The sequence below is a fragment of the Pyxicephalus adspersus genome, chromosome 5, assembly GCF_032062135.1.
Source record: "Pyxicephalus adspersus chromosome 5, UCB_Pads_2.0, whole genome shotgun sequence".
Lineage (NCBI taxonomy): Eukaryota > Metazoa > Chordata > Amphibia > Anura > Pyxicephalidae > Pyxicephalus > Pyxicephalus adspersus.
Genome location: NC_092862.1, coordinates 13,904,324 through 13,931,593, shown reverse-complemented (window position 1 = coordinate 13,931,593; position 27,270 = coordinate 13,904,324). Strand labels below are relative to the sequence as shown.

Below are 27,270 nucleotides of genomic sequence, written 5' to 3'. Positions count from 1 at the left end.
TCTATTAATGTATATAAAATAATAAGCTTCTTCTGATACTTCTCACACAGGTATGAAATACTCATCAGTACCCCAGGTAGCGGAGCACAGACTGGTGCAGCACACTGGGAAAGGAGGGGCTGTCAGTTAGATTTGAATGTCAGTGATTAGCTGTGGGGCTTTTCTTTATCCACCTTCTCTTTCATAATTGGCTGCCTTTCTTCCCTCTTTTCCACTTGCTATCAGATCAAGGAGGAGGAAGGAGCAGCTGGGAGTCTGGCTAGGAAGGACCCACATCAGCCTGGAGGAGGCAAATGAGAAGAGAAAGAAAAGTTTTCCAGAGGACCTAACTTCCCAATCCTAGTTCCTAATGCCTGTGCAGGTAGGTGTCACCTTTTCCTTACAGTCAGGAATCTAGTTTGGACATGTGCCCACTGTTCCAGGTTTCCATGCTAGAATTAACACCTGGCTATTTTCATCTCTACTTGTTCTTGCATTCTTTTCTATTCTGTTCCAGTTATTGTATTGCAATGCAAAAATTAGAATGCAAAAAAGTATCTGCGTGTACATTATGACAATGTGACCTTACTTTATATATAGGGGTCCTCCGCGACCGCATTGTGGGTCAGGAGGCTGAGTAGTCAAGTGTCCTAGGATATTGTATGAGAAGACAACTATACAGTGGATGAGTTTAAAGAAATGCCAATGCTGATTTATTTCTTTGCATATAATACACAAAGCATAGAAAGTGATATAATCTGCAGATTTCTGAGACAACCACAGGCATGGCATGCTTATATAAACTGGCTCAGCAGCTAAGCAGCCATAGAACTGATCTGGGTACACATGGGCAGATTGATTGTCAATTTTACACTCAGTAAACAGATCCAATCTGAGATCAGTCAAACTTGTGCAACATTCTGTTCTTTTGATTCGATCAATTTTTAAGAAAAAGTGATTGGTCGGTGTTTAAGATCATTTGCACACCTGTACCTACAACTGAGATTTACCAACACATCCAATCATTACACAACCCATCTAAAAATCAGTTGGTATTGATCTATTGGAAGTCAAGTTTGCTTCCAATTTATTTCAGTTCCTATAGTTTTATCAGAGGTAAAACATCCTCTTGTGTATACCCAGCCTATGATTCCTATTTAATGTACAGCACTGTGCAATATGTTGGCGCTATATAAATACTGTCTAATAATAATAATGATATTAGCAGCTGCCAGCCTTATGTTGCTCTAGATTTTAGGCAGAATCTGGCATATTTCAGATTTGTTCCTGGAAAGCTCCTTGATTTTTAGATTTCAGGGTGATTTTTCAGAAAAGGATTATTTTTATTTTCTAGTGCTGCATATATTCCATAGAGGAGACAAAATTCTGTATAATTATATGACAATGTGCTCAGTTCTCAGTGGCGTGTCATGTGCGATTTCCTGAGGAATGCTGACTTGGCATCAGAGTGTCCCCGAAAAATCTTAAAGAGACAAGCCACTTAATAATGGTTTTTAAGAGTGGCATCTGGTGAGAATTATCTAGTTGACCATTTGCAAGGTCACCCCTCCATGGTTTTATTTTTGGATATTCTTGCTTAAATTTGGGGGATCTCCCATCTTCTATCCATTCTACATTATATAAAAAAAAGTTCTTTATATTGGGTAACAGGTGTGAAGACATCAGAACTCAGCCGCAGACATTTAATCAATTATATCCCCGAGAAATAAGAAAGTTTTTCCAATTTGGCATTTACCAAAAATGTTGAAATATCACTTTATAGTGAATGGACTCTTTAATAATAAAGTGTTGGCAATAGAATATCTTGGTCATGTGACGTTTAAGGTTTGGGGCAGTTTAGTTTTACTCCTGAGTTGGCATTGCAATGCATTCTATTTCCAATTCTTTGTATTGCATGCTCGGGTGGCAGAAAGTTACAGCAAACTGAATGATTTTTGCAGACAGTGCCATGACTTTTCTTTTGGCTTCATTGTGTTTTTTTTATTATCACCAACAACCAAAGCTAAATTGTAATTGATATGCATTGCCACCCTCTCCATCGTTCAGCTTCTGTCTGCATGCCATTTGGGGTTTCAAGAGTTAGTTGATTGTTCTGGAATGGCACCATTATTGCTGGACACATTGGCATGCAGTGTTGGCTCCCCATTGTTCTGGAATGCCAAGTATCAATGTTATGTTGTTCAGGGCTCCCAACTGTCACTGTGACCTTTTTGTCGGATTACAGATTTACAGTATGTATCCAGGAGCAACATGTTTTCTCATCATAACTTGTCAGAAGTCTTCTGTAATTCTCTCATAATTTGCTCCATTTAAAAAAAAAAGTAACTTATATATCTATCATTATTCTAGCACCCCAAGTGTTTGTGCTTGTTATGTTACATTCTGATAACCAGTGTTTCTTGAGCTTTTTAACATGGGGGAACCCTTGAAATATTGTCCAAGTCTTCATGGAACCCCTTCTATAATTACTATATCCACAGCTCACATTATATTAGTGTGGTGGTCAGTGGGAAAAATTCCTCTTACATTGCTGGCCATTAGGAAGAATGTCACCCTTACAGATAGCCAAAAGGATCATTGGGGTCACCTAAACTGACCTGAGAGGTACAAATTGCTCATTGCTCAAGGAACCTTTAGAAAACCATTGGAGGAACTATAGGGTTCCATGGAACTCTGGTTGAGAAACACTGCTGTAGACATTAAAGTGGAATATAGGAAGCTGAGCCAGCCCATGGCATTGGTGGTCACCACTCAACAGTGAGATGTCCCTGCCATAATTATCAATAGATTTGGGTGTTCCTCCTTATCTGGAACGTGTCCCAGTTCCTTTCCTTCTATTTTCCTTGCTAAAAAAACATTCCCCTAAAGAACCTTATAATAAACTTAGCAGTGTGCAGATCCGGGAAGACAAATCATTGATTACTAAATGGATTAGATAAATGGACCCTATGGTATAAGCTGCACAAGTGCCATGTAATAACATGTAGTGGTAATCAATGGCATCCAACAAAGGAAATGTGCTATATGGAGATTACTTTTGCAATTCCAAACTCATATAAAACAATCAAAAGTTTATTGAAAAAGAGCCTAAAGTGAAGCACAAGATGCCCTCACCAATCTACTGCTGCTCCTACTCTCTTCAGGTACAAGTTTTGGGTAAGAATTGGCTAGTGGAGAAAAGTTGGGTGCCCAAGGTAGCTGTGTTGTCTGGCAGGGCTGTGTCAGTCTCATCACTGGACAGAAGAAAGTCCTTTGGCAGCTCCCTTGTATGTATTTATCTGTTTGCCTGTCGGTCGTCTCTAAGACATTCCAAGATGTTAATTACAATCCAGCTGTGTGATGCTCCTACATGAGCAGGGTGCATTGTTCATGGCATTTAGGGGGAGAATCTGCCTTCCTTGCAGATTATATTGGCAGTAGTGTATCTTTAGGATCTCATATTAGAACCATTGTTTCTCTGGACAACAAATGTGCAGCTGTTAGTACTCAGAATCCTAGACTATGTATGAGATTTTTCGAGGAGCCCAAGAGTGCATTCACCCAGAGCAAACATGGCATAGGGACATGGTGGGAACAAATTGTCCATTGCCTAGTCCTTATTGCATAGCTCGCACATTTCTGAAATGAGATATCTTCAACAGAGATAGATTTGAGCAAAATGGGGTGAAAGCTTTGCCCCCAAACTTTTTAATTAAAATTAATAAAGAATGCACTGTGCATACAAGTCTCTCTGTTGTCATTGCCTATACTGGTATATCCTTATAGGATCTCTGATTTACTGCAGAAGCATGAAGGTGATATCTGGCCTCTATGGACCGGCTAATCCCAGAAGTGTTTATTTCTTTCATCGTTACCCATCCATTAAAGTGGCATATCACCTTGCAGTACCTTACCTATGCTCATTATACCATCCAGCATAATGGATCCCTATAAGACTCCCTCCTCCCATGCTGTATGCACTGTTCGTGGATGCCTTCATGTTAGATGATAACCTTTTACCTCTTGCGTTTATAATACTCCCAGCTTCGTCTGCAATACTTACCTTCAATCCAGAGCAACTGTCCAGCCCTTGCAGTACTTCTTTTCTACCACAAGATGTCCTCAGTCTTTTGAGACCTAGTAAGGTTAATTGCTCCCCTTGAGAATGCATGGGACATAGGACAACTCAAAGCAAAACTAAACCTAAAAAGTTGTAAGCAGGCAGGTTTTTATTACAGAAGTAGCATGTTATGTTTTTTCCTGCAATATAACAAAGTTAACTGCCAGTTTGCAATCTTCCTCGGGCACAGCTCAGTTTACCAATGAATAAATGAACTACTATGTGTGTGTGCACTTCAGCCCGACCAATCAAAAATTCCAAAGACTCTGAAACTGGAAGGGAACTGGCCGAAGATGCCGGTAAAAAAGTAAAGAGAGGTGAGTTTGTAAAAATATGAAACACGCAGGTAAGTTTATTTTTTACTGCAGAAGAGACATCACCTGTCCCTCCTGCAACAAAAAACCCTCCTGGCGCCAGTTTTTTATTTTTTAGGTTTAGTTGCGCTTCAATGCACAGGTAACAAAACCCCATCAATAGTATTTTGAACTGACCAAAGGCGAGCAAATAAGGACATTGTTAGGGGTCACACACACCTTAAGGCATCATTCTATATCCCAGCAGAACATTGTCTACATGGGTAATGTGCCATATTAGTCTCTGTCTTTATGTTTATTGGCAGATTAGTGCCGTTTTATAGCCCCGGAACTCTCAGATCTCTGTATAGAATCCGTGTTTGCACAGGTTGGGCTCCAGCAAACAGCTTTATCTCCCAGAATACCTGTTTGTTCGGAGCTCTCACCTGGACTGGTGGGACTTTATCTGGCCCTCATCTAAGAGGAGGAGGATTAGTGAAGGCTAATCATCTAGTTTCTCTTTTTTTCCTGCTGGTTTAGTTGAAATGTGTTTATTGCTCCACCTGAGGAAAGCGATGAGTCTTTTCTTAAGAATTCCTTTCCCAAAAGGTGTTTTGGCCCCGAGCTACATCTAGAAGATTCCACCTCCCTGCATTCATCTGTGTCTGACAGCAAGGTATGGTCACCAGAAAGGGAGGGGGACTCCACCTAGAAAGAGAAGTCAAAGACACCTATGTAGGAAATGTGTACCTGCCAAACGATTTGGAAGGTGATCAAAACCCATTCCACCCTGTCTCCATCGGACATAGACCAACTACATGCAAAGGGATTCATTGCCAATATCAAAATCTGTAATCAGTCAGCTGGAAATCCCAAAACACTGCATGTATATGTGCGAGATTTCTGACTGTTTTTCCTGGCTGTGTTCCTTCTTTTGTTTATACAGAATGAAACAATATGAATATTATTATTTACCAACACAACCTATCTATCCACAATGGCAACTCCAAAAATTGCTCTCTTCTGTTCATATAAATCAGCCATTGTCATTGAGGGTTCCTCCAGAGGTTGCTAGGAGTTCCATGAACTGTGGTTGATTGACCTCCAATTTGATGATGCCTGCTTAGTTCTGGGACCAACACCACTTGGTAGAGCCAGCTGCATGACTCTAATCGTGTTTTAGGTGTCCATAATGGTGGTGTTTGACCCATTCTTTTAGGGTCTTTCTTTCATCTTGCCACCAGCTTAGGAAGTTTTTTTCCATTGACCCTCCCCTGTTGAAATTGTTTGTAGGAGTTCCTGAAGACCTGGAAATGATTTAAAGGGTTCCCTTGGTGTCAAAAGGTTTAGAAAGGCTTCTCTAACTGATCAGAAAGTGAGAATTAGGCTGTGCACTAGCCTTTGGGCTACTAGTAAACTTCAAGCACACTGGTTATGTCCAGCCCTCACTTTTTTCAGAAATGGGCATGCGTGCCCATTCTTATTTTGCAAAGAATTGTTTGGCGGTCTGTGGCTCTGGCCGGTCCAACCCCTGCTGGGTCAGGAGAAGGACCCTGGTGGTGGGGGGTGCACTGGCCAGAGCCGCAGACCATTGTAGGCTCAGGGCGGTGGGCGGGTTGTCTCTCTGAACACAACCTGCCCTCTCTCCCATCGCAGGCTCAGACCTTCTGGTATCATGACGTCACTGGGGGGGAAGTTTCTTCCCCTTTCAGTGACACATAGGCAGGGGGGTAGTGGGGCAGGCATGTTTACCGTGCCCCCTCTTCTTTTTATGACTACACCCCTGGTGATGTCTTTTTGAAGCCACATTATTGGTGCTGATTGTGAGCTTTTGTATTTTGTCAAAAATATATAGAAAAGAATATGTCCTATCAAACTGCACCCAACTACAACTACAGCAAAAAGACATTTAGATGCAGTAGTATAAGTAAAGCTAAAGCGGAACTAAACTAAAAAAAAAAATATCACACTTACCTTTAGTTACACAGAGCCCTCAATCCCTCCTGGAGTTTTTCCTCAATTGGGTCCTGACCTGTAATCTGCCTTTTGCTACGTCACCAGCTCTTGCACTATGGTCGGGTGACATAGCCTGCTGTAAATTGGGCTTTTTCCATTGCAGAATGAGCAGCCAGAAGCCTTCTGGGATATGTGACGTAGGTATCCCAGAAGGCTCTCCACTCCCATTCTGTCTTTACCGCTGCAGTTAAGGAAGATAATTTAAGATCATTTCTACATTATAAAAAAGGATTATCTACCCTTTTATGAAAAATAATGGTGATAGATCCACTTTAAATAAAACATTTTAATGAAATTTGAAGAAACACACAGAGCACTTATCCTTTATGCTCATGGTTTCAGTTTTTCATCCAAGCAGGATCAGTTTTAGGCAAAGTATGAAATTGGGACCCCAAATCAATAATATTCTAGATCCTTTCAACCATACTATATTGTCATTTGGGGTCCTGGGGAAGATAGAGGCCATGGGCAATTGCCCAGTCTTATGGCCTTATGCCCTATTACCCTATTACCCTATACCCTACCCCAGTCTTATGCCTTATTACCCTATACTGGAATCCAAGCATAGCTTTGGGGTCCTTCTTAATCCTACAACTTTTTCTTGTTAGTCCGTGAACCCTTTTTGGTTTATTTTATAATGCCAAGCTATCCCGGAAAACAGCCAGTCCAGCCTCCTTACAGTAGGGGGTGCCAAATGTAAAGTGGCAGAATTAAGACATTACATTTTTTGTATCTAACTTTCATTCTCAAGACAGGCTTGGAAATGTAAATATGACCATGTGTGGAGCTCTGTGATATTTGGCAGCGGTGATTTCCATTGGATTGAGAATTGTGTAAATTGAATGGACTTTCTAACTAATGTACTGTTGCATCATTCTTGTTAAGATATCTTTCACTGATTGATCTTGTGTATTACCATAGGCTTCATCTTTAAAATACATGTCAGATAAAATTGAGAAAATGTATGCAGTACATTACTTCGTTACACACACATTTCCTAATGTTGTATCCATTAAACACAGAAAAATGTTTTTCTGAGATGCTAGAAATAATCAAGAATTCCCCCAGTCTCTTGGGACCAGCATCCATACTGACCATGCCGTGTTCTGCACTGTGGGCCTGGTTCACTAAAGCTCTCCAAGGCTGGAGAGGATAAACTTTCATGAGTGAAGGGCTGGAGAGGATACACTTTCATGAGTGAAGGTGAGTGATCAAGCAAATCTCTGTATGGAGCGGGCATCTAGGTAGAGGCAGGGTTTTACTTCCTTATATTAGAGCCTCCAGCTAGGAGAACAATTAGAAATGAGATAATCAAATTTCTGAAGTTAATCAGAGCCAATTGTGCCTTAAATCTCACATTGCACAGCTATGAGGCTATGGATATAGCTATGCAGCCTTACTTACCTATAAGCCCAGGTCTGCTGATTCTTCTTTTATTGTTCAGCCCCAGACTGGGCAAGGGAAGAGAACTGATTGTGTTCTCTAAGTACAGCTTTCTTGCTGTGCAGTATTCTAGGGCTGTTTGAATCTGAGGAAATAATGGATCGGAATGCATTGAAAGGTATATTAGCGTCATATATGTATTACATTCGAGTATGTAGCAACTTGTTCAAAGTTCAGCTTTCATCGGCTGTGTTTTCATAGCACTGAATGTATCTTTTCTCATTGTGAGACTTCTAGATAAAGAAGTTTACTGAAGTTTACTTTGTCATATAGGAACCTATCTACCTTATCATCATCATCCTTGTTCCACTCCATACATCTCACTTACATGAAGTAGACTTTTGGACTGATTATGAATGATGAGGTTCTTGGTTATGGAAGACATGATCAGTGTATCAGTTAAGTACTGTTCACCCAAATCTGACAGTAATTACTTTTCCCTCCCCATCTCCGCCTTCCCTGTGCTGCCTGGATTATTAAATGCTTACCTGACTAGCATTCCTGCAAGGCAATTACTGATAATAGATAGTGGAATGATATGGGTTAGGTCAGGATAGTGCTCATGGGATGGGGGCTTACGGCAAGAAGATTTATCACAAGCCTGGACAATTTATACTCACCATAGGGATGGTCATGATGGAATAAATGCATACGCAGGGGTTCCTTTAGGTTAAAAATGCATATCAGCCTGATCAGGATTGTAGTCTTCTATAATATGGCTACTGCATAGCGTGGTATGGGTTATGGTTACTCTCACTTGCCATGGGTGAGTCATCCACCCACCCGCTCCTCACCAATCAGCCATGAATTGGAGGGTTTCAACTAAATTTATTTATTTGGCAGTGGAAGGAAACACTCAACTGAACCCCTTTAATGCAAACCAAAAACTTTTTTTTATTTTAGAGGGGAACGGAAGTCTGGTTTAAAGGGCTATGCAGGGCTCTGTCACAAATTTTCATTTCACTTTGTGACCTGGTGATTAGGTCAATGTGGGAATGTCTCCACCACTTCCCATTCCCTTTATCTTTTATAGCTTGTGTGAAATTCAGGTAAATGGTATCAGCTTAAGAAGTTTGTTTGAGTAATAACTCTCACAACCATAAATTATTCTGTTTAATAACTTTTATTGAAATGCCTGATACATGTGTTGGTACAGCTGTAGAGTTTTCTTGAGCTTCACCCCCCATGCAAACATCTGAATAGTTTTTTTGTGATGTGTGGCCTTATTGACGGATAGTGATATTTGGCAAGTCATTGGGGTAAGAAGCTTCACCAGAACAGTCAAGATTTGCTTATGACTTCAGTTGTCTCCCACTTTGGTCCCATTGCCATGTGGCATCAATAGAATGACCTTTGGCAGGAGATGGGGCACCTTATTATCTACTGATCTACTTTGTTCTTTCATAGATAGAGAACTGGAACGTTCCTAAAGGTTTTCCGAGATAAAAGTTGTCCAATATTTTACAGCAATAATGGTGCCATATCAGCCAAATTTAAAACAGAGGAGCCTTTACTGATTGCTGACTTCACTTGATGTGCCCACTATGGGGGGCTTTGTTTGCTAGATGCTAACTTACAGCTAAGGCAATGTAGACATGTGCAATAAATATCGTTGGAAACGAACGACTAACAACCGATCGTTAACTTATCGTTAACAAAAAAAGGTGCACAACGACTGGCCAACGATGACAACGAACGAGGAATGTCGCTGAAAACGAACGACCGTGCCTGCAGATCTGATGGGGTGAAGATTCTTCGCTATCTATTGTGTGTACGGTCGTTCAGTGATCGTGGATTGTTCTGTGATACACTTTCTCCTGTACATGTCACTTCCTGCATTGTTCAAACGATCGTATCTAGAGTATAACATTATTGGTGAATTATATTTGAACGATCGTATTGTTACAGCATGTACAGAATTGTGCACAATAAGATCATTCAAAATAATCCTGCATAATCATTGATCGGTCGTTAATCGTTCATTTTCTAACGATAATTATTGCACATGTGTACATAGCCTAATATTGAAGCCTGGTCTTATTAGCTTTTTACTCTTTCTGAAGAAGAAAGTTCAACATAACTAGTACTAAGAGAAATATGGCGTTCTTCTTTTAGAAATTCCCTGGCATTAGGGTTAAACCTCCAATGTGGTTGCCTAGTCGGTCGTGCTCTTGCTGGTGATGTGTCAAAATAGCTCATGTGATTTGTTCCATTGTCATCTTAGCATACAATATCAATTTATTCATAAAACAAAAAATGTACTTTTCATAGTCTGGTGTATTAGTAATTAGTAAAAATAAATGTATGTGCTGCACTTCTTAGCATGTAGGTGACAACCCTAAAGAAACATTCTCAGTAACATACCTTCATTATCTTCTGTACAATGAGCCCTCTGGATATAATGTATAGAAAAATGGAATAGAAAACTTACAGGAGACTTCAGATAAAAATTGCTGAAATATTTTCCATTTACTTTCTTTTTTTTACATGTTACATTCTATTAGGCTGAATTGACTTGGGGCTAAAAGGCATAGCTTGGTCTATATCTCCAATCCCATCGTGCTCTGTTTTGGAGTTCAGACATGTATAGAACTAAAGATATAAGATACCTCTGAATTTTACTAGCTCTGTACACACTGAGATATCCGGAGTGAACTGTTTTATTATGTTTTGTTTTGTGAAGCAATCTATGAAAGATCTCCAGTATTACAAATGAACTGATAAGGTATTAATGAAACGCAGACCTCCAGGGCTGGAGCCCCACTACTTGGCTTCTAATAAATTGAGTTCAGGTTCCTTGATGCATATTAATCAAATGCTTCACATTCCACATGTCATTGGCTGTAATGTTGCTGCCCTTGGGCCTACTGACAAGATAGTTTCCGAAGTCACTGGGGGTTTTCAGTACGGTCAGAAGGTGATACTTCTTCAAGCTAAGGGTGGCCATCTGCTGATAGATTATTATCTAGGCAATAGTACTGACTGTTATCATTAAGGAAAACCTTCATGGGGGAAATATGGAGGTAGCCATCATCAACATCTCCTGAAAAGTTTGGTTGCCCACCTGTTATACTTAACCTTTGCTTCATTACTAGAAGCCAATGACTCAGAACAAGCATACAGGTGGATGTTTTGACTTTCCTGGCATGCATTCTTGTTCAACGTCAGTGACTCAGAAAGGCTTGTTAACATTTTTAGATGAAGGACAGAATGTCTGAGTCTTGTATGATGACAAGATGGAAATACACTATGGTTGTGGACACCTAACCATCACAGCCCATTGCAAAACCTTGAGCTAGATATGGAGTTGCTACCACTACCTTCTGTGCTGTTTCATTCTTCTGGGAAGTCTTTTTTCAAAAAGTCTGACTTTGGGAATTTGTGTCCTTTTTAGTTAAAATAGGTCGGATGAGGTTGGACAAGAAGGCCAAATTTGTAAATTAGCACTCCAACTCATCTCAGAGGCATTCAATAGGGTTGAGGTCAGGGCTCTGTCCGGGCAGTTTGAATTCCTCCATACTAATCTTATCAAGCTATGTTTTTATGGACCTGTCTTTGGGCAGTGGGTTTTTTTTCTGGTCCCACCAGATGTATGGAAAGTTGAAGAAGCAAAGGAAAGCTTAGTATGAGCTGTTGGGTAGGGGAATGAAGTGTCCTCCTTTTATTACTCTACATGGGCAAATGAACATACCACTTTAAACATGTTGTAAATCCAATGTGCACACCAACCTTGGAAATAGAATTTTCAGGTTACAATTTTAGATGAAATATTCCTCTAATTGAAGATTTGCTCTGACTTGTTTGGATATGCATTTATATTCTCTAACATAGTGATCCCCAACCTTTTGGACGTCACGGACCACTAAATTTACAAACTCTGGACTGCCTATGCACGGGGAGCTGTATGTCACTCAAAGGGGTAGAAACTTCCCCAAGAGTGACGTCATTATGCCAGAACCTGCCCACTCTGTCCAGAGACAAAACCCACCCACCGCCCTGAGCCTTCAATGCATACAGGGGAAATTGTCTGAGGTGCTGGCCGGTGCACGTCCCCCAAGCGGGGTCTGTAGACCACAGGTTGGGGACCACTGGTCTCTGTGCTCTTGTGGCCCAGCTGTCAGACTGGGGTTGAGGACCCCTGCTCTAACATCTTCAGTTTCAGGTTACTTTCTGACACTTGCTCCAAAACCACACAACTAGCTGCTCCCAGGTACCCTTATTCAATTGCTAATGCGCCCAAGTCAACCAAAGTGTTTGCCAAACTCTGTGTTGTGCAGTTGCAGTACAGTTCACTTAAGGGCCATCTCCAGTTCTCCAGCAACCACTGCAATGCAACCACATACAACTCCCTTTATCCCCCATTCGGAGCAGTTGGAAAGCACCACCAATCAAATCAATGAAAGTAACTGGTCATTAGAGAATTCTATATGGCACATCCAGGAACCCTGCCACAAACCACCACAACCTTAGTGCAATCACGTGTAAATATGTGCACAGAATGATTCCCAATTGCTGCTATTCGGTTTATAATAGGAATGGTAGGGAGTTGTTAATCAACCTAAATTCAGCCTTACTTATCCAACATTTCATGTCTTTAACAAAATGCATAAACATGTAAATGAATAAAATAAAGAATCAGGTGAATGTGTGCATGTCACTAGTTATGCAATCCATGCACGGCATATTTCACTCCCAAGCCTGATGTAAAGCTGTAACACGTGGCAGTAAGGTGTTTTGGCTTGCTGATGATGCCTGAGGTGTCTGGATCATGTGTCTGTGTTTTATCAATATTCACTAGATGTTTTGCCAAATTCAAATGTACTTTTCATAGCTGTGAGCTAATCTTTGGATCTTTTAGATTAGTGTAGCACATTCACATGGTGGCAAAACAGTTGGGTTTCAGAGATATTTAATGGCCTGGGTTAAGATACCAATGCCTGGAGATGTAGAAGAGGGACACTTCGTAGCTTAAACTATGCAAATGGCACGCCCTTACAATGCCCCTATTTAGTACACCATATAAAATGGTCAATATGCAAAAACTGATTGGTTACACCAACAAGAACTTTTTTCACTACTACAATTCTATTACACTAAACTTCATATAGCAAAAAGTCACCTGAGGGTGTCTTATTTGATAAAAGAGACATGAAATGTCAAAAAATAAAGCCCTGGCTCCTGGTGGCTCTACACTGTATGGCACATGCCTTGTGAAGTGTAGGGTTCAGCTCTGTATGCAGCAGTGCCGAATACAGTGCTAGCCGCCAGGGACAATGTATCTCCTACATTTGCACAGGAGTTACATCATTAATGGCTAAAGGGGGTACCATGCATGTGGAAGTCCACTGTGAAGTTGGTGGTGAAGATGGCGGCTTCCTAGGACATAGCAAAGACAGAATACTAAACCTGTAATCGCTGCAGGGTGGCTGCACACAGGTACTGTCCAATAATCGGCAAGTAATGGTCATGAAAGGAGGATGTGTTTTTTTTGTACAAATCAAGAACAACCTTGGGCAAGAACAATCATTGCTTCTGGATACAGTAATATGAGTGAGCTTTGTCGCCCTAGGACAGTGTTCTCAAGCAAGGATCTGTGGGGTTCCTTCAGAGTTTCTAGGGGTTCCCTGAGCAATGCGCAACTTGTGCCTGTCGATTTAACTGACCCTCACATTATCTGTAAGGATGTAAAGGTGATATTCTTACCATTACTAAGGGAATTTTTCCTACTGACCACCACACTAATGTACTGTGAGCTGTGGATATAGTACTTATAGCAGGAAGTTATTTTAAGGGTTCCCCCATGTTAAAAAGGTTGGGAAATCCTGCCCTAGGACCTAGTTACAAAGGTAAAAATAAAAGTAAAAAGGCCTGAGCTTAAAAAACTAATATAGCCATTGCATTAAAAGACTGGTATGATGCATTGCACTTCATTTCTGTTCTCAGGTTTAGATACTCTAATTAATATTAAAAATAAAAGTGCAGGCATAAAAGGTTCTGGCATAAAAGTGCACAAAACAAAAACCTATGCAGTATGTATCGGCAAAAGGGTCTCATTTTGTCATGTGTTACCCCTAAAAACACAACAAAATCCCTGTTTATCTGCTAGCAATGCACTCAGCTCCTAAGCCCTAATGTGGACTGACAACACAAAGCTTATGTACAGAACTAATGTCATCCATGACCAGTTTGCATGCACTTTGTTAATATTAAAAGTTGCTTTTATTGACATTGTAATAAATGTATTTATTTCTAATACAGATAACATTTTGTCATTCCAGAATTGCTGACAGAATACCACTGGACAAAATGAAGGGGCAACACAGCGTGCACACTATGATCGCTCTATCGCTGTTAGCAGTCACAGTTTTCTTTTCCGGTCTGGGGCAGAGTCAAGGTAATGGTCCAAGAATAACTCATCCGGCTTCTCTTTCAGGTGTATCTGGTGTGCAGATGGAATCTCTGATCATCTCTGAGATGTTTTAGTATAATGAGAATATATACAATCTATACCTCTTTATATCATTTGCACACTATATGGTGCAGTTATATGACCTCTTTATTAAAATCCAGTAAAATAACGGTAAATGTAGTAGCCAATGAAATGTTATGTTTTGTCTAACTTTGCAAAACTGATTTGTAGAATGTGATACAGTTTTCCTTTTAAATGATTTTTTTTTTTTCAGTTTTCATAAATTAGGCTTACTGTGGATTTAAAGGGCCAACTTGACCCAAAACTCAGCTATTGCTGGTACATTAAATCACATGCTAGTCAATCAGAAGTGAGATAATCCAACAGAATTCCCATTTCTGCACACCTGCTGCAGCCGGTTCAAAGTCAACTGATGGTGTAACATAGGTAAAGTTTCCAGGATATAAACATTTAGGTGCAGGACCGTGATTTCCTTTTCTTCTAGGCAGCAGGGACAGTTTTAGATGGGGTCTTGGGGAAATGTCAAGTGGGGGTCACGAATGTACAATGTTCCAGCTCACAGCACACCTGCCCTGGGCCCTGGAGAAGATGGGGGTCCTGGGCAATTGCCCATTTTTCCTACTCTACCATCTCTGCTGGAAGAAGACAGGAACACAAAACATGAGATAGAATACTTGCATCAATAATATTTCCAAGATACATAATAATGCAAATTGTGATTCAACCTACCAGCAAAAAAAGGAAATATCAGCATTATATAGAGCTGACCTCTAAGTTGTATGCAATTGCATCTGCTGTCATACCAATGATATTGTCATTGAAGCCTATGATTTACCTTCATGTTGTGTATTTGTAGGGTTTAATTATTTATTGTATGTATTTCAGATGAGGGTCATCATGTATCTGTTTGTAATATGTATTTTGAGAAATTCCTGTGAAGCACTGGGGTTCAGTTATCTCTGTATGGTGCAGTGAGGATTGGAGTGACAACAATTGCATCAAATGCAAAATTAGAGTATACAAGTCAAGGCGGAATAACGTCAACCCTGCCCAGATGGCACACCAGCCATGCCCACATTGGAACCCAACCACACTGCTTTTTCTCGGCTTTCTGAAGGCGGTCTGTCAATTTTCTTTCCCATTGATTGATTTGTGTTGAATGTGAAGGGTATATGACATCCCAGAGTAAATATGTTGGGTGTCACAACACTTCGCTGGCTGCATACTTGCTCCAGATCAGTGTCAGTGAGGAAGAGATACACATGATATTCCTAAAACTTGTACCCTCAAAACAAATCAGAATTCTATTTCTGTTCTACCAGGATCCCTTTAAAGGCTGACAAATTGGAGCTTTTTATTAAAGGAAAGGTCAGATTCGCAAAGCATCAAAACCACCAATATACCATGAGCATATGGCTTGTTAAAAACTTGAAATGACCTTCAGTTTAAGTGAGCTAAATACAACAGGACAAAAGAGGTGCAAACTCCTGAAGATATATTTTTAGAAAGTAGCCACAGCCTGACCCTGCCAGCATTTTGTAGAGAAGGATCTTTGCCATCTGTGTGGAAGCAGTGATCTCTCTGCAGAGGTTTGGCACCTCCTTTCCCTCCAGGCTACATTAGACTTAAAGGTATGCATTCATTAAAACTTGCTGGTTTTAAAACTCAACAGGGAGTGTGTCAGAGTTTAGAGAGATTACTTATTCCCCACAAAAGGAAAATTCTCTATAGGACACTGTCAGGAGATAGGATTTGTACCCAAGCTGTGGCTACTTTTTAAATCAAACTAAAATATATTTAACTGAATCCCTCTTAAATTATAATCACGCTTTAATCCCAATGCAACATGCAGCTGTAATTAGGCCCCTGTGTGATTGGTTCTCTGTATACTTTGTGCCCAATGCTATTAATTAATTGGATAATCCAACGTAAAATGTATGTTTTTATTGCAAAATGTTGCTATTATGTTAAAAAAAAACATTTATTTTACAGGTTTATACACAGCCCTTATAATTGTGACATCTTTCTTTGAATTATTTTGAAAGTATTGTTTTTTTTTTTGTATGTATTCCTAATCAATTAGCTGCAGAATATTCAATTGCTACAAAGTATATTAAATCTTTTGTATCATAAGTGACTGCCAGCAAAAAGGAAAAAGTTTTTAAAGGCCAGTCCACCCATACTTGGTATGTGAATCACTGTTGCAAATAGTAAAAGGACACCCCTGCGGAGAGAGAAATGGTGGTTGCCTGGCTGTCTTTGAATAACTGGCTGAGAATTAGCATGAAGCAACTACAGACAGACAACTCTCCATATTTATTCCAGGACAATGGCATGGAAGATATTGAAGTCACTGGATCAGTAAGACAGCCAGGCAACTGCAATTTTCTGGAGAAGTCAGCATTGGCAGCTCCTTATTCTCCCAGCCAATAGTTCAATCTTCATGAGTGTTTTGGGGGTGATTTGTGGTTGCAGGTCAGATGCTTTGAAGCCAATTCACCTAACCATTGACTCCAGTAATCATTAGCTCTGTGTTGTTCCTATTTGATTCCTGTATTAATGTATTTAATACCGCAAAATTCAATGGTGGAATGGTTATGGTTTCAGAATTCAGTACAGGTATTCCCCAGGTTACATATAAGATAGGGACTGTAGGTTTGTTCTTAGGTTGAATTTGTATGTAAGTCGGAACAGGTACATTATTTTAATAAATGCAATTAGGACAGATGTTTGTCTCCACATATTATTAGGCAGCATGGTGTCAGTTACTGTATAAAATCCTCACTGTGAGCTAATCACAATCAAAGCAAAAAAAAAACCTTTATGGAGCCTAGACATTCATTAATTTCTGGAGCAAGCTGTGCTTTGATATGCAAAAAGAAACAACTGCAGAGTTTGTCTTGGTCATTAAAGAGCTTGCAGAACAGCAAAAGACTTCTTTTGCAAGTCATGCAAACCGCCATCTCCCCCCATCAAGCCTCCGTCCTGCACAGAACAAGCAGGGAAGCTTCGTTCATATTTAGGAGTCGTCTGTATGTCATATGTCCTTAACTCGGGGACTACCTGAATGAAGTATTACAGAGCAGCTGTTTGCATGAAAGTAGAGAATTAGTCACAAGAGTTTTACTCTTGTTTGACATTAAAAGACCCATTCAAACAGATATGGCAGAGGCCATCGATTAATATAGGTTTGTGTTTGTTAAATTAAAAAAAACTTCTATAAAGTGGCTCTTTGTTATGCCATAGAAAACTCTACCTGTAGGCTGTACTTGCCCTTGCTACTTCCCATGCTACAAAATGCCACCCTGGTCCTAAGAAATCGTCATGATCTGCAGGGAAACTGACACCTAACGATCTCATGGGTTTCCTGGATCCCTTACAGCTCTCATTGGTTCTTCCTAGTGATCAAATAATACCGGTACATGGTACAGTATTGAAGTGGAGGTCAGCAGAAGGAACCAGTAAGAGCTGTGAAGAACCCGGGAGATGGACAATCCAGTGGTGTTGGTGCCTCAGAAGACTTTGAGGGACCCATTCTCAGAATCAGAGCTGGGTTTGGTAACACAGGTAATAGTAGAAGTAGTTATTTGGTCTTTTTACTGAATTTATTTTAGGACAGGGTCACTTTATTGCACCTAGAATAAATATGTGCAATATATCTTTATACCAACATACTCCCTTCTAAAGAAGAGAGAAAGGTCAAACAGTAAAGCCAATTGGGTAGTCAGCTAAAGATAGAAAAGGTAGAGAAGAGATTACCGCTATTTATGGAATGATGTCATATATGTTTACAGAAAAGATAGTTTGGAAGTCTGATAAAGCACTGTCCTATGTCTATGAGTAATATATAAATCTAAAATCACAGTACTTTCCAAAAAAAAGTTTATAAACTGTATAAACTGAGAAAGATATTAAAATACAGAAAGCCAAAATAGAAAAATGAAAATCCCAATAAAAGGATCCGGTGCTTTCTACAATTTCCTCGAAATATATGTGCTAGTCACAGTGATCTTGATGTAAAATGTCCCAAAGGCTTACTGACTCTGCATAGGTCATAGTAATGGGGTTTTCAGGGTTCTGAGCTCTGCCCTCTCCTGACTCTTAGGCTTCATATTTGAGGATGTGATAAACCAATGGTGAGGTTTCAGAGGTGGGATGGGGCAATGCCAGGCTCTGGGTCCACAAACCTGGGCATTTATTGGTATATGAAATTTGCCCTGATCTTTGGGAACCCAAGGGGCTGACATTTAAGAATCTGTAGGTTCTAGTTCTTGTGAGAAACCTGTTCATTCATTCATTAAAAGATTATTTCTAGGCAGGAATACCATCATCCAAATTTGCTTATTTGCCCTCTTTATACAAAAGATTCAACAATCAAATCAGTCCTGTGATTTTAGACTTTTATATTACCCATAGATACAAGACAATACTTTTTCAGAATCACAAACTATAAAAGGATTTGAATACATACTGATTTAATTCATCTTACTACATCAATGTTCCATAGAGAGAACTGACAGGTCATCGCTGAAGGAAGTAATTTCCAAGCCAAGTGTTGGGTGCCATAGGGCTTATACGGGGAATAGGATATCTCACTTTATTCAGTGCTGTACCAGTGCCAAGGAACACAATGGAACACAATGCCTTGGGGCTTGGAATCTGTACAAAGCCTATCCTAATACTTCTCACTCTGCAAACAAAATAAGTTTTAGTGGGGCTTGCTCTATTTTATATCTATAAAATACATATTGGGTTATATTTGTTCCGTAGATAAGAAAAAAGCTATGTTAACACTGCCAAAATAAATACATTAAAGTCCATTATCTATCTATCTATCTATCTATCTATCTATCTATCTATCTATCCCTCTATCTATCTATCCTCTATCTATCTATCTATCTATCTATCTATCTATCTATCTATCTATCTATCTATCTATCTATCTATCTCAGTTGACTAGGAAGTGTTTAGGTATACAAGTCTTGCTTTTTGCTTTTTGAAGCAGGGTAGGGAGACAAAACTCAGGTACTTTTTATTACACAGTATTTATATAACGCCATTTTGTGGAGAAGCCAATCAACCTAACTAAATGGTTTTTAGAATGTGGGAGGAAACCTAAACAAACACCAAGAGTACCTGCAAACTCCATGCAGATAGTGGTCTGGCTGAGATTCAAATTCAAACCTGTGACCTAGCACTTCAAAGGCCAGAGTGCTAACCACTGAGCCACCGTGCTTGTCAGTGATCATACAATAAAATTATGTTAACTTGTATATATACTTCCACAATCAACTTTTTGTTATTTTCTCTTTAGTCAAAACCATTGAAAGCATTAGGCTTGATTTTTTAAAGCTCTCCAAGGCTGGAAAGGTTACACTTTCATCAGTGAAACTGGTTGATCCACCAAATCTAGAATGGATCTGGTGCAGGTTTGCAAACATTTGCTAACAAATAGCAAATTACTTTTATGAAATCATTCCAGGTTTGCTGGATCAGCCAGCTTCACTGATGAAAGTGTAACCTCTCTAGCCTTGAAGAGCTTTATTAAATCAGGCCCATTGTGTTATATTTGTATAATATGGAAAAAAGAAATAATTTTATAGAGAATCATTGCTATCATTGTGACCTCAATGACTCTGTAAAAGTGATACATTGTATATATAATATATATTTACACTCATATAGGGTAATACAGAGGGGGGATTTGACGATGACAGGTTTTCACAGGCCCCTATCCCCGTTAAATGGAGCCAGCAGGGAAATATTTTAAAAATACCATTTTATGACCTTGTTAAAAGCTGTAGAGTTGCAGACTACATAGAATTAATATTTACGTTGGGCGATGCCTTGTTTTCATGCTGCCAAAAATGCAAGGTTCTTTAATGTGTAGAGCTTTGTGTAAGTCTGTGGATTTCAACATATGGAAAAGTAATATCTGCAGACTTTACATTGGGGGGAGGCCACCTCTCACCCTGCAGCTACTGTTGAGCTGGGGAAAGGTGGAGGATTGGATGGAGGCCTCGGGATAATTGGATTGTCACAAGCTTAGTGTGGATCTGGGTGGTCGTTCCTGGAAAGCTGCGTCTCTGGATGCTTTTATATACATTGAAATATGTTTATTTGAAGACATTCACTGACTGTGTGCAATGTGTTGAGACCCAATGGAATTAATCCAAACTATCCTAACTAATCTGAAATTGTATTGGGAGCTATGGGCTTAGTGCAAGTTAAGGTTCCTTTCTCTGAAGCCCATTCTCCAACACTAGTAACACACTAATATTGGCATTTTGAAGAAACTTGTAATCAACTTAACTAAAAATGTGAGTCCAGACAAATTAAGTACATTAAGTGCATATTTGCACCCTGTATCCTGCCCCTAAACCTTCCCAGGAGGGATCATTTACCTACGAAAGCCTTTTCCTTCCATCTGGAATCTGTGCTGCCCTAATTCTTACGCTGGCCCAGACTTTCCCTACATGCTTTTTTTTAAGTTCCTAGGGGAAGCAGGGTCCAACTCCAGTCCTCCAGGGTCACATATTAGCCATATTTTGATAAACTAATGATTAGCCTATTTACTTTAGATTTACTTTTATTTGTTTTAGAGAGGTAGAAAAATGTGTGCAGATCCTGGCCCTTGAGGATTGGAGTTGTGTCTATTGGGGGCCATTTGTGTGGCAGCTTGGCGGTAGCCGAGGTTGCTGACATCAAATTCAAAGTATCACCCAGGAACATCCTCAGAGCCTTTGGATATTGTCACAAGGTAGGCTTTTACAGGTAAAAAAGGGTCTCTTTAATATCGGTGTCACTGGCCCTCTAGTGAATTCCTTTTAGGAATATATCGAGATTTCTGGAGAAGTCCTAAAAATGTATCTGTGCCCAGACTATGGACATTTACAATTTATAAAAGCTAAATTCCAGGGAAAAAAATCCTTGCCATGGGGCTGCGCTTTTAAGGGTCAAGTATTCATTTAGTTCTAGGTGGACATTGGAAGGACTTTACTTATCTCTAATATCCTAGGGGCTAGCCTGCTCCTTTTCCATTCAATGCTCTAAGCTTTTAGCCTTTGATAGGTTTCTGAAAGGTTAGGGTCAGTTTTATTTCTGTCTGTGTCCCAATTTGTTTTGGTATCCATTGTCAGCTGGACAGAAAGTGATTGAGAAGTGTAGAGTGGTCAGATGGATAAGGGTAAAGGCTTGTGTCAACGGGTTCACTTCAAATTAGTTTTGCATTCCTAAACAAGTCTATAGAAATTAAATGCATGCTTTAAAAAAAGGCACATGCAGATCTAAAAGAAGGTCAACTGCAGGACAATTGCACCTGTCAATAGATGCTTTACTGATGTCAGAAACACCTGAGACTGATGCTATCTATATAGGTCGTTAGATCTTCCAATGGATAAACTTGTTCTGGTGCCAACTGTCCAAGAAATACTCTACCTTTGGGGAGACCTCCTTTCATTTCTTCAAAAAACAAAAAAAAACTATATACAAACCAAACTATAGGCTCCTAGGTTATAGGCTCAACAATACTTTCTTAGTTGAGAAAAGGGTCATTATATAGCATAAAGTATTACTTACTTTTGTAGGAGCATTGATCCTCCACTTGAACCCTGTTGATGCAGTGTATACAATAAAGAACCCATATACATTGATGATGGTTTGTGCCATCTTCCCTTTATACAAGTTTCCAGTGGCACCAGACACTGATCAGTAGTGTGCACGGTCATGCATAGACTAACCTGGAGCAGCTACACCTTTTCATTGACTCACTCTGCTGAAAATATTGGTGGTTACTGGCAAATAACAATAATTATAGTTTGCATTAAGTCCTATTTCTAACTATCGGCAGCCTTTTTATCCAAACACACAATATATAGCTAATCACTATTCTTTCCAGTCATTGGCTCATCTGCACACAATGTAGAAAGTTAAGTGCTTAGTAATTTAATCCATTAGAGAAAAAATGGTGGTGGTTTTAACATTTCTGGGCATGATATGAAAAGCAAGGAGATAGAACACAAAAAATAGAATTAACCAGAGTTATCTTTAACATTTTTACTCTTTTCTTACATTTTTCTGAATGAAACGACAAGCAGGGAGTTGCATTTCTGCTGTCAGCACCAGATGTCTGTTGCTGCTTTAGGGGATGGGATATTTTTTAAGTTTACGAGTCTTTGCCAAAAATCCTATTTACAATAGGCGCTTTAAGGTAAAAAAAACAATGGAGTCCAGTGTCACCCTCAGGCAGTTTTCTAAAGAAGGTTTATAACTCGTTAATAAAGGGGAAAACCCAGAACTCATAACTAACCCTATATGTGGTTATATTTGTCACCTATAGAACCTATTGATATGACAATGGACTTTGTAAAGCGCTGTGTAATATGTCAGAACTATATAAATATAAGTTAATTATGATAGTGCAGATGTGCATGTAAAAAATATCATTTTATAATTTATTATCAAACACAAAACCCTAGAAGAGGTGGTGGGGGATGTATAACTACTAAGGGAGAACTTGGTTTGGGAGTGGCATGGGGGGCATTGGTCACCCCTGAGTAGAGATACCTGTAATATAGACACTCACAGTCGGTGACACAAAGTTACATAGTTTCTCAGGTTCAATCCAATAAAATCCACAGATGAAACATTATTAAATAAATCAAAAGTTCGTACATATAGAACCATAAACCAAAAGCTGATCCAGAGGAAGGCAAACAAACTTTCACAGGTCATGGTTCAATTTGCAAGACAATAGGATATTCCCTGGATCAACATTTATCCATGATTTTATTAATTAAAGTGTACCTGTCTACAGTGAAAGCATCTGATACATGGGATTTCATAGAAACGAAGTAAAGATAGTTGCATGTTCTTCTTGAAACATGATTAGCTACATACCTGTCCATAGACTGACATCCAGTTTACAAGAAGTGACGGTATATCTCAGATATGGGATTCAACAAAGACAGAATAAATGTATTAAAGATAGATAATCATGCTTCAATGAGAACATCCACATACCCTTTACCTAAAAAGACATCTGGAGTTCAGGTACACATAAAATATTAAAAAACAGTAATATATATGAAAGACAATATAAAGCTCCCTGCTCCCCGGCAGACCTGTGATTAAAGTTACACCTTCTAATTCCAAATTAGTTTCCTGCTCTGAGATCCCATGTGTCGGAATGCAGAGAGTTGCAAAGCAAACTGATGCCGGAGAATATAAAGAGGGTTTGTCACAATTACCTATGTACCCACCATACCCCCCTTTCACTATCCCCACCAATTACTGAGGGACCATGCCATACTTTTTGTGGCATTACATAGTCAATAAAAAATTGTCTTGATCATGAAAAGGTTAGTTGGTTGTGTTTGGCCCCATAGGTAAAAGGATCCCGGCTCTCCCCTAATAATATTATGCTATATATTTATTAGTGAATATCTTATCCATCAGTATATCAATATTGTGCAGTGTATTTATTCTAACTTTACATAATACAAATAGTTTGTAGACAGACTATATCTTCATCATCTGAGCCAATTGCTGAACCTCAGTGGGTGAAGATATTGTAAAAACCGACCTTGCATGTAATTATCAAGCAGCCACAGGTAATATTAAGGTGCTTTAAGGTGAGCGAACATCACCAGCAATCCTCATGAAGGATTATTACAAATAATAAATCACAGAAATCTTGGCTGTGGTTGGTTATTCCCGTACAGACAGGTTTTATGAATACGGCCATGTCTGCAGCAGGAAAATTAAGCTGTTATCTAGAAGTATGGGTTGTACAACTATGTAAAGATTTGGGGATTTTATTTTTATAGGGGATTACAATGTGCCACGTAGGGGGTTACACACTGCCATGTATAAAAATGTCATAAAGGTAAAATTTTGTTCAGTCAAATTGTATGCTTACGATATCATTCCTATCCCTCAATTCTCACTTTCACATTTTCCTTTTATTTCCCTTCAGTTTGCATCCTTTCTTTTCCTTCCCATAAGTTTTGTTTCTAGCAGTGTACTTTTCTTCCAGTTATAACTTCCCATTAATGGGCCTATGTTATTAAAGCTCCAAGGCTGGAGAGGATACACTTTCATCAGTGAAGCTGGATGATCCAGCAAACGTGGAATGGATTTCCTAAAAGCAATTTGCTATTTGCTAGCAAATGTTTTGAATTCATTTTCCTTAACTTTATTCCCCCTCTTTTCATTTCCTGACCCTTTTTTCTTTCCCACTTATTCCCTTCTTGTTCACACCCACTATACATTTTCCATTACCAATCCTTTCATTCTAATTCTTCTATGGTCCTTTCTATTACTATGCCCTTCCCTTGCTGTAAGTTTAAACTTTTTCCATTCCTATGTTTTTTGTTTTCTTCTATGTCTTCCCATTATTGCTCTTCTTTCTATCACCCTTCCAAGTTACTTTTTTACAATCCCATTCCTTTTCCTCCTCATCTATATCTATTATTTTATTGTATTGTTTTTTTTTCTTATCTCCTCTCATATTCATTCTACTCTACACTTACCTTCTATTACCTTTTACATATTTTTTTTTTTTATTTCATCATTTGTCTTCAGCCTTTTTTCTCCTTACCACTCAGTTCCATATGTGTATATATATATTGGTTTTTTTTCTAGTTTAGGAAAAGTAAATCATCACTTTTCAATATATACTTCTTTTGGCTTAGTAAATGTGAGATTTAATTTTATTACAAATAAGCAATGATGTGCAAGAAAGTGTAAAAATGCAGAATCTTGGATTGAACACTAAGCTTCGCTATACATCCCATGCAAAGTGACAATTTACTTTTCTAAGTAAGCATCCTCAACACACTTTTCAAATACAGTGGAGTCTAAATGCACGGCTATAAGGCTTGATAAAACAAATATTGCAAATATGCTAGTAGGGTGCATACTTGACTGTGCCTGCTTTTATATATATATATATATATATATATATATATATATATACACACACACATATATACAAATACATATATATATATTGTATTATTTATTGTATTACTCACATTTACTGTCTGCTAATTGTACAAAAGTATGTAATTGTATATCTCCATACAATCTGTTCATCCCCTGTAATGTATTATTTCTTTTAACAAACACGCTTCTAGTTTTTGTCCAAGGTTTTCCCTGGCATTCCAATATCTTTTCAAACTGTTAAATGTTACAGACGCCATGTCGCTGCAATGTGTATTCAGAATATGTTCCCAGAGTAGCTGGAAGGCCATCTGGACAGTCGCTCTTCAAGTCAGGACATGATTGGAAATACCGTTCTCTCATCTTCAAAGCTAAACACATCAATATGTGTAAAATGCTGAGGGGATCACACTGAATACTTCAACGAATACATTAATTCTACCTGAAACAGATACCATGCACTTGACTATCCCTAAAAAAAAATCTAATTTCCTGTTTTATTTTAATATACTTATTTTTTGCAATTATGTGTTTATTTTTATTGTGAGTTTTGTATTAACATACACCTTTTTATTTTAGGTTGTGTTTAAAAAATCACTTTCTTCTTTATTAGGTTACATTTTCATTATGTATGTTTTATTGAACTCTTAAACTATAGTCTGAACTCTAACTATTTTTTTTTAATGTTGCCTTTATATTTCTATTATATATTTATTTTTATGCTTCATTTTATTTATATTTTACCGTAAGAAAAAAGCTTTTGCTCCACAGAAACTAAGTGAACTCTGATATAAAGGCTTTAAGTGCAGGTTGGTGACCGTATAGTGTTTCAAGTCATGTTTATGTGTAGACTTCCATGTTAGCTGTATGTTTTATGTGCCAATAATGCAGTTTTTACATAACTAAAAACATTCATATACATAAATGTATATAAACAAAAATCAAAAATTATTTGTTTTTATTGTGAAACTATTTCAAACTAAATCACAAAACTATTATTTTTTTATTAGTATAAATAATAATAGTTAATTTTTTATGTGTATTTGGTGTAAAAGGTTAAAGTGCCCTTATATTTTTCTAAACCTAATACTTTTGTTAAACATGGCTAAGAAAAAAAGCTCAAGATTGATGACAAAAGTGTAAACATGTATCCATAGGCCTTTTTTTTTGCCCTATCTTTGCAACTAATTTAGTTATGTTAAACTGCTGGCACATATATGTAGTATAATTTAGACATACAACAGTGGTATCCATCGTGTCTCCAAACATGTCTTTGTGCAAAGGGGTGAACGTGGTCAATTGTGATGGTCAATGGGTTTTTTTGTTGGTGATGGTTATAATTTTTGTATTCTTACGTATTATTTCTTTCGTTGTGTTTTCTTCTATTTTACAATTGTATTTTTGACTCATGTACATATGTATAAAATATGTTAAAATGATAATAGCATGTGCCTAAAAATATGAAGTGAGACCTAAAGGAACTTTTAACTATTATTTGACATTAAGAAATGGGTTTATACACGCAGTCCCACTTCTTGCATTGTAATGAAGGTTTGTTCCACTCAAAAATACCACTTTGTGGTTAGAATTGAAGTTAGATGGGCTAAAGTATACTATGGGGTTAAAGTTCTATGGTAAACTCTAGCAACAAGATTTTCACCGGAACATCACCGATTCTTTCCCCATGAAACAGACTTTAAATGTAGATGAATGAAACAGATGTTCAGCATATTGCAGAGCCCATTATTTTAGACATTAATTACATTAAACTTCCAAGTTTTGTTGTGTAGAAATAGTTTGATAAAGGCCCTTCTCTGTTCCAGCATGACTGTACCCCCATGGGCTATGCCAGTTCCATGGGGGCCTGCTATTTTACATTTAGTCTGAAGAAACCCTGACCCCAACCCTACTGAGCACCTTTGGGATGAGTTGGAACTTTAGTATGAGCCAGAAATTCTCTTCCAACATCAGACCTTGATCTCACAAATTCCTTTTGCACTAAATTTGTACAAATTCCCTTAGACCCAATTCCAAAGTTTCCTTGG

At 38.6% G+C, this 27,270-nt stretch overlaps 1 protein-coding gene across 1 annotated transcript in view; it reads left to right on the top strand.

Annotated features, from left to right (window-relative positions):
* The first annotated feature begins 232 nt into the window (after window positions 1–232).
* The window catches only part of COL14A1 (collagen type XIV alpha 1 chain), a 121,823-nt gene continuing 94,785 nt past the window's right edge, over window positions 233–27,270 (top strand). The window contains exons 1-2 of the mRNA XM_072410687.1: window positions 233–361; window positions 14,130–14,245. Coding sequence (XP_072266788.1) covers window positions 14,158–14,245 — 88 coding nt within the window. The 5' untranslated portion in view covers window positions 233–361; window positions 14,130–14,157. The remainder of the gene's footprint in view (window positions 362–14,129; window positions 14,246–27,270) is intronic.